Consider the following 8,658-nt stretch of genomic DNA (forward strand, 5'->3'; position numbering starts at 1 on the left):
TACCAACGCTACAAAAATACAGTGGGCAAGGCAACCAGCTATGAATCATACAGTTTACATCTTTCCTCTAGAGACAGGAAACATCCCCAAACAGCAGGAGTATGGAGCAGCAGACATTTGTTACTTTTTCAATAAAGCTATTCTGCAGGTTAGAGTGTGTAACCTCTGCAAAATGCTGACAATCAAAAGGAGGGGATGGGGAAAGGAAAAAGAAATCAGAGCATGCCATCCAGTGTGCAAGAACTAAGGGAAAGGCCAAAGAAAAAAACTGTACAAGATTATTTTGTTTCCCTTTTCCGAAATGCACTTTCCACATTAATAAATAAATAAATAAATAAATCAGATGTCTACTCATTTTCAGGAAGGAGGATTACACAGCAACTGACTTCTAAGCATTTGGTTCATGTAAAACATACTAAAAATCCATAGAAGAATAATGAGCTGCAAACGATGCCAGAAAGCTGGAATTGGCCTATTTCAGATGTTGGCATAAGAGGTACAGGAAGAAACACAGTATCCTAGGTTACAGCTATTGCAGAAAAGAAACTTCTGCTCGCTGACTTGTTTGCATATGATTCCTCAATTAAACCATTTCAAACAAAATTATTTGTAGCATGTCAAAAATTCATTGGATCAAAAACTAGGATTTACTTCCTTACAAAGTCAATGAGCTGCACTTCTTTTGCTTGTTAGCACAGGTCTCTAGCTGTGCTGGTATTAACACTATACGCAGAGTTTAAATGGCTTTTCTGGAGGAAAAAAAAAAGTTTCAGATTTAATGATGATTTATTCTAAAAGTTTTTTCCTCTTCTTTACCTGTTGTCCAGAGAGACTTGAGTAACAGTCTGGATAGGAAGCACCACCTGTATAGTACTACAACTGAGTATTAAATTCTCCCTACTGTAGTATTAGATGATAATTAGACATTCACATCTATAATATGCTTTAAAATGAACTATTAATTTGTGTGAAAGTCTACATATTTATAGGCATAGACTGCCACCTAGTGATTTTGATTATCTACAGAAATGCAAAAAGCACTCTGAAAAAGAAAACATTACTTCCATCGTATTTTATATCAACATATAGACGCGACCTCATATTGTGCCACTTGCATCTCCTATTATTATGCTGATGATAAATGCATGAGGTAGGTGGGGAAAGAAAAGCCAGGAAGTATGTAAACTGTATTGTACAGGCAAGATCCGTGAGGTTACTTGTTCATCAATAGTCTGGAATTCCTCTTTATTTTACTCAGACTAGCTTCTGCATAAACCAAGCACTGCATCCAGAACTTATTTCATCTCCAAGAGAAAGCTGACAGGGAGCCACGCTCCTGCTGAAGTTTTGTATTCCTTCAGTTTTTGTGCTTTCAGTCCTTCCTGGCTCTCCTAAGCATTGTAACTAGATTTTCAGTACGTCCTGTAGTTCATTTTGCCATTTCCTCTCCAGACACTGCCTGTTTTCCAGAGGATTTCCTTATTAGAGAAGAAGCCAAAAGTTCTTGTGCCATCTTACCTGCCTTACAAAAAGTTGAATTACCATTACGTGGACAATTCTTAAGTTCACCTCTTATCTTCAGACTTCTCTCTCTATCCAAATTTGTAGTTCAGACACTGCCACCATGTACTTATGGGTACCTCATCAGAAGAATTATAAAGAACTGATTTATTTCTCCTGTCATGCCTTCTCCACTACCTTCTGTCTCAATCACTATCGACATCTTCAGTTCATTTCTCAGCAAGACCTAAATCTTAGAATCTGCAAGACAGAAAGGGATCTTAAGAAGATCTTTTCATAATGTGTAGAAGAAACCTTTTTTTTAAGATAGGAACACATCAAAAAGCTTTTAAAGTTTCTCTCTACTAGCAAAGACACTTTTCCTCTAGGATATACAATCTTGGCAATGGTCTGAATGAATCTGAAGAGACAGCTTCTCAATTTGTCCATTCACTTTACATACCCACCCATTTTATTGTACAATCACATGGAACATAAGCTTAGTTCTTCTACACTGAAGAGGGCAGCACCCTTTCTGATCAAACACCAATATTAGCTTTCATTGGCCCTTTTTGAATGCTGATATAAATACTTCTACCATTTCTCATGTTGTTTCCCATGCTTTAAAGGAGTTCCATTCAAAAATGCCCAAAGTGTCAAATGTCTTTCACAAAAATTTCACTACAAATCCTCGCTGTACACCCACAGAACAAATTTGACTCTACCTAGGCTGCTGATGCACTGAGACTATCGTAACACCCTTTATAAAGGGTTGTCTGCATTCCCTCAGCAGCACCCACTTCAACAGCACCCCTGCACTCTGGGGCAGGGGCTGTCACAGCACTGGCACATCTAACACATGGAAAACATCTACATAGTAATTGAAGCAGAGAAACAAGACGACAAAATAGGGCTATGGCTCTAAAATTTCTCAAAAGGATAGTCTTCCTCCTCTCCCTTTTTCAGTTTGCTGCTTTCCTGTGATCTCCAAGATAGCAGCAATTCACCTTCAGCAGATGAAAAAGTTAAAATAGATGTAATCACTTGCTGCAAGTCATTTTTGTGCCTCAAAGAAGCTATACTGCCAAACATTAACATTTTTATAACATCCTTCAAACTGTTTGAAAGCCCGGGGGGAAGACAATTCCCGTATTAAAAGCCAGCGGGTTACTCTAGCCACAACCAGTTTCCAAGACCTGTAAATCACTACGCATCACCTCGCATGCCTCAAAAAAGAACACCGGTTCTTTATTGGGGCAGTAACAGTTCTTCTTGTAGAGAAATGAGTCCTTAGAAATCAGACCAAAGAGAAGAACAGTACTTTGAAAATTCCTCCAGATTGAGGACTAGGTGGCTAACTCTATCCAAAAAGAACTGTGCTCACAACATCTACAATACATGTTCTGAAAAAAAATAACAGAAGCATAATTCTTTTTTACCTCCCATATCTTTCTTATGAAGCACTGATGCTCTTCTGTAGGAGAGTGTCCCCCAGAAACAGCAGAAATAAAGCTTCTTCCAAAATGAACACAATATAAGGATTAATTTACATCACAGATCATGCAAGCAATTATTGAAAATTCCTGCAAGTTTTTAAAACTCAGTTGGACTAGATGATCTCTGAAGGTCCTTTCCAACTGAACTATTCTATTCTAAGAAGTTTCTTAATTAAGACTTGTTTAGAAAATAAGCTTTTATACAACAAAAAAGTTCTTGCAAGTAACTACTTTTTTTCTTCCACTGAACTCACTTCAACTGTTTGTGGTCTGAGATAATTAACTATCATTTAATTTTCATATACTTTTGCAAATCTTTTTCCCTACCTAGTGGACAGACAAAGGTTACTTCTAATGTTACTTTGAGGCAAAGGCTGAATGCCTTCTCACAGGTTCCCAAACAGGTAAACCAACCGCATTCTAGATGAAGAACAAGCATAGAACACGTTTCTATACTGTGTTGTATTTCTGCATTTCCAAGGCATATTAAACACTATGTTTAATGAAGTGTTTAAATCCATTTTAAGGTAATCCCTTCCTGGTTCTTGACTGATAGGACTGAAAAGAACCACCGTGTATTGCTGTTCAGAGGCTTTTATTTGATGACGGTAATAAAATCGGGCCAAAATGATGAATATTTAAAAATTTTAAGTTATACTGATGAAGTTATTTGAAGAAATGGAAAACAAATTTACATCAGCAAGTTCAGCAACTTTGAAAGCCTACATAAACAATAATACATTCAAAACATGTTTTGAAGGGCAAATAGTAACAAGAGTCCACTTACAAGACTTCTACACCACATATTCATCACTTATCCCGTAAACCATATAGGGTAGAAAAGGACAGAGATGTTAACATGACAATAACGTCAGATTTAAATGCTAGCTTACCATACTTGTCTCTCAATCCAACTGTACACCTGAAGACTCCACCAAAGGCCACATCTTCACCAAATATTACTGAAAAATAAGAACAGTGGAGGAAGGTTAACGTGACTCCAATGCATCTTGTTTTTAATCAACGTGTTTCAAAGGTTTTTATGTGTAATACCTAACACTTCATTTTACTTCAAGATTTTATGTTGACGTCTAAGATGTCCTCATGCACAGCCTAACCATAACAAAAAGAGAACAAAGGCTAATGAGGAATTAGTAAAGCAACACAGCTATGTCTCAAAACAGAATTGGTGTGATTGATTCAGCCGTGGTTTCATTTAAATCATCTATTTATTTTTCTGAAATATTCTATAATATCACATCATCTAAATTAATACAAGCAATTCCAAGAAGTGTTCAACCATGAAAAAGTGTCCAAAGTTATGTGATCTGCTTCAACTGGCAAACACACACATTCTTCATCCACAGATTTCGGTAAATACAGTGTTTTGAAAAACGTCAAATTTTGAAAAATGTCATATTGAAGTGTTCTTCAAAATACAAATCAAGCCAGCTGGTACTAAAAAAAAAAAAAAAAAAAAGAAAGAAATCCCATTTCATGTAGCTATCAGCATACTTCCATGGACTTACTCATTCTCTTCATCCACTGAAATACTTTCCTGGATAGATTACATGAGCACGAGGATTTCCACTACTTAGACAAGAGTTGCTCAATTCCCATACAACTAGAACCATATGAAGGACATGCTTTCTACTGCAAGAAGCACTAATTAATTTAGTAAGTAGGATGATACTTGACAGCTCATAGATCTGGACTGCAGAATTCCAGTATGGTCTGGCAAAAGGGCTTTACACAGATCCAACCCTGCAATGCTGAGGAGCAAGACTGGGGCCTGAAAGCAGCTGAAAGGCTGAAGTTTAGCCTCCTGCTGGAGTAACATTCTACCTACTTTTATATAGTTGATACTACAGAAATGGCACTAAAATGTGTTCCTGGCACCCCTACTGTAGTTCCCGTAGAGTTGTCTAAGTCCAATTAAATAAAGCTGACGTACAGAATACAGCTCTAGACTGAGGAGGAACGTATACAGGCACAGACTGGATACAGAAGATGGAATTTGTCCTAACAGATTAGACAATTAGTCAGACTTCAAAGCGAACAGTGGATAAGCAGTGCCAAAAAGTGTTGCTAATGCACTAGAGGAGAAAAACAAACTCACAGAACAAGATCATACAGCTTTTGCAGCTGGGTTTGTGGCATTAAAAAACTCTTTTAAATATCTGGCCATCATCACACCTTTGTTGATGACAACAGAAGCAACAGACCTCCTGTTATCTCTAAGAATTAAGAGTAAATAGTTTTGCATAAAAAAATAAAAAGATGAGGGGTTTAGAATAACCTTTTTTTAATCAGGCCACGATGAGCTACCTTCTTTAAAGTTATAGGTTACCCAGACTGTCAAAGGCTGGAAAATATTACATCGCCTATGTGCAATGATGAACCAAAAATCAGTAAAGCTGGAAAGGAATTTTGGGACAAACAGGCAAAACAAAATGCAACCTCTACAAAGCAAAACACACTAACGAGTACAGCATACCTGCAGTTGGATCTTTGGCTAAAGCGTTATCCAAGGCACTTGTTATGGACTGGAAGAGGTTCATCTTCTGAGTTTCCCCTGTGTGAAAGGAATTATTTAGATATTTAATTGGTTCAAAGCACAAAATGTGTTAGAAGACATTGGTACAAAACTTTACTAAAAATTTAGTCAAGGGTCACAAACAAGATCCCTGTTAGGAGAACCTCAAAGACTCACTGGCTGAGTAAACTTAAATTATGGGATAGATGGGATTGAGCACAGCATACTTTGCAATCCCAAGGACTAAAATTCTACTCAGCCTTTTTTCAAACACTACGTTCATAGCTGCAGATGCAGCTTTGCAATGCTTATTCAAACACAGAATCATAAAGGTTGGAAGAGACCTCCACGATCATTGGGTCCAACCATCCCCCTACCACCAACATCACCCACTAAACACTGTCCCCCAGCACCACGTCCAACCTCTCCTTGAACACCCCCAGGGATGGTGACTCCACCACCTCCCTGGCAACCCGTCCCCATGCCTGACTGCTCTTTCTAAGAAAAAATGTCTCCTCATTTCCAACCTGAACCTCCCCAGCACAACTTGAGGCCATTCCCTCTAGTCCTATCACTGGTTATCCGCGAGAAGAGGCCAACCCCCAGCTCCCTACACCTTTCTTTCAGGTAGCTATAGAGAGCAATGAGGTCTCCCCTGAGCCTCCTCTCCTCCAGGCTAAGCACTACAAAGAAATATTAATACAATGATTTTTCAAAGAGGAAAAAAAAACAACATAGGCATTATTGTTTTAAGGATAGGCATACTTTCTCCTGAGGTTCATCAGATCTGATCGAAGTTTCTTTATCACTTAGATGTATTTATTTTTAAGCTCCAGCCTTTACTATTTACAGATACCTACTACTATCATAAGTTTTCTACACCTCCTGCCTCTCTCTGGCCTGCAGCTAGAAAGCGTCAGATCAAATTCCATGTAAGGAGGAAAACTGGATGCTAAACAGCTATACAGCTATGTATAAGGGTGAAAGCAAAGCACTTGTCCACTGTATTGAGATCTACTGCATGTCTCCTTCTTCACTGCAATGCTGCAAGAAAAGAAAGGGCCTGAAAACAAAGATCAAAGCGATAGCCCAGTCCCCGCTACTGTGACCAACTCAGTTTCTCCAATAAAATAAGATAAAATGATGCCTTATCAGAAACTGAGTGAAGAAGGAATTCCCTGGCTGATGTTTGGTAGCTGTTTCACTCACAAAACCTCTGTCCAGTTCATGATTATGAGCCACAGCCCAGGAGAGGATTGCCTACCAGCACACACAGCATGCCAAAAAAAAAAAAAAAAAAAAAAAAAAAAAAACAGGAGGGGGGTTTAAGGTGAGGAGAGAGTAAAAACCCCGAAGAATGTAAAACCAGAAGAAATCACAAAGAACTACAGTCTGTTCCCAACAGGTACAGTATGTCATGGTCATCAGTTTCTCCTGCTCTTAAATTGTTAAGTAACATTATTTTTTTCTGTTGAAGAGCTGGGTCACAGCACAGCAGAACTGGGCAGCCGCCTTCCTATGTTTGGTAGCTTCACTTGTTACACACAGCCCTTTAAGAGGAGGAAACTGTAAAATTATGGGAACCATTCAAAGTATGAGGTAGCTACAAGCCATCACCATTCACAAATTCAGCAGAGGGAGAGCTGTGAACAGCAGCTGTTTGTCTCTTGTCCCCAGCACCCACACAAGCACAGAGGTTATCCTTTTACCGAGGCACAATCACTCCAGCGTTTGATGCAAGTAAATGCTGGTCAGTCCGACCACTGTCAGCACCTGCTGGCACTGAGTGCTGTGACCTGACCTTGTTTACAATAAAGGCTTCTGCATCAGCCCTTGGGGGGAAGGAGACAGTAACTGTGCACGGTGGAGCTGGAGAAGCATTGATGTCCAGAGCAGTGTTGGCATTGCTTTATTTCACTTCCAGTGTTGGTCGCTGGATTTCAGAGCACGTTTTCTCTCCACACAGCACCAGGCCTGCCCCACACGGGAAGGGCTTCAGCAGGAGCTGGCGGCGTGCAGGCAGCGCTGGGACACCTGGCAGGGCTGTGCCTGCTGATGGGGAACAGCTGAGAGCTGCCTTGGGAAGATCTGCTGAGGGGTCACAGCGAGGAAGGGGCCCAGAGGGATCACTGAGTTACACGGGACCACCCAAAATCAGACCACACGGCTGAGGGCATTGCCCAAATGCTCCTTGAGCTCTGTCAGGCTCAGTGCTGTGCCCACTGCCCTGAGGACCTGTCCCAGTGCCCGACCCCCCTCTGGGTGCAGAACCTTTCCCTAACCCCCAGCCTGACCCTCCCCTGTCCCAGCTCCATGCCGTCCCCTCGGGTCCTGTCGCTGTCCCCAGAGAGCAGAGCTCAGCGCCTGCCCCTCTGCTCCCCTCGTGAGGGAGCTGCAGGCCGCCATGAGGCCTCCCCTCAGCCTCCTCCCCGCGGGGCCGGCCCAGCAGCGGAGCCCAGCCCGCGGGGAGGACCCGGGCCCGGCCCCGCTCTCACCGTAGGCGCTGGGCGCCGGGTCGGGCTGGAAGGCGAAGTGCGCGGCGGGCCGGCGGGGGGCGGCCGGCAGCGGGCGGCTCCAGGGCGGGCCTCGAACCCGCGGCCCCGCCGCCGCCGCCCCGGCCCCGCGCAGCGCCCGCGCCAGCCCCGCCGCCGCCATCGCCGCCGCCGCCGCTACCGGGAGGGGATTTGGGGGGGGGGCCGCCACCGGCGCCGCGCGTTCTAAAGAGGCGGGGACCCCGGCGGGCGTCCCGATTGGACAGCGCGGTGTGGGGGAGGGCCAATCAGAGCCCGCCGTGCGGTGGGTGGGGAGGGGGGAGTGGCGGGCGCGGGAGGTCTGCCGGGAGGGGGCGGGGCGGGGCGGTGCCCGCTGTGGTGGGGGCGTCCCGGGCGCCATCTTGCCGGTGGGAGGCCACGCATGGGGTCGGGGCACACCGCGGGGGGTGGCCCGTGAGGGGAAGGAGAATAAACGGGGAGAGTCGCCCGTCCAGCCGCTGGCTGTGGGGCAGGCAGTGCCTCAGCCCGTCTTAATTGGGATTAATTCCTCAGCGTGTCCCAGAGCTGCCTTTTCCAGAGCCCCTTGGGGCATACCCTTTGCTACGTATACATGCGTTCCAATATATATATACAT

At 43.3% G+C, this 8,658-nt stretch overlaps 1 protein-coding gene across 3 annotated transcripts in view; it reads right to left on the reverse strand.

Moving 5' to 3' along the window:
* BCKDHB (branched chain keto acid dehydrogenase E1 subunit beta) overlaps positions 1-8,232 on the reverse strand; it is a 122,545-nt gene extending 114,313 nt beyond the window's left edge. The window contains exons 1-3 of one of the 3 annotated variants that reach the window (XM_038177175.2): positions 8,028-8,226; positions 5,494-5,571; positions 3,890-3,958 (exon numbers count right to left, since the gene is read on the reverse strand). In XM_038177175.2, the coding sequence (XP_038033103.2) occupies positions 3,890-3,958; positions 5,494-5,571; positions 8,028-8,187 (307 nt within the window). In that variant the 5' untranslated portion in view covers positions 8,188-8,226. Of the gene's footprint in view, positions 1-3,889; positions 3,959-5,493; positions 5,572-8,027 lie in introns of all 3 variants that reach the window. The other 2 variants (XM_038177176.2, XM_038177174.2) reach the window with 2 other exon arrangements.
* Between the last annotated feature and the right edge of the window lie 426 nt (positions 8,233-8,658).

The sequence above is a fragment of the Anas platyrhynchos genome, chromosome 3, assembly GCF_047663525.1.
Source record: "Anas platyrhynchos isolate ZD024472 breed Pekin duck chromosome 3, IASCAAS_PekinDuck_T2T, whole genome shotgun sequence".
Lineage (NCBI taxonomy): Eukaryota > Metazoa > Chordata > Aves > Anseriformes > Anatidae > Anas > Anas platyrhynchos.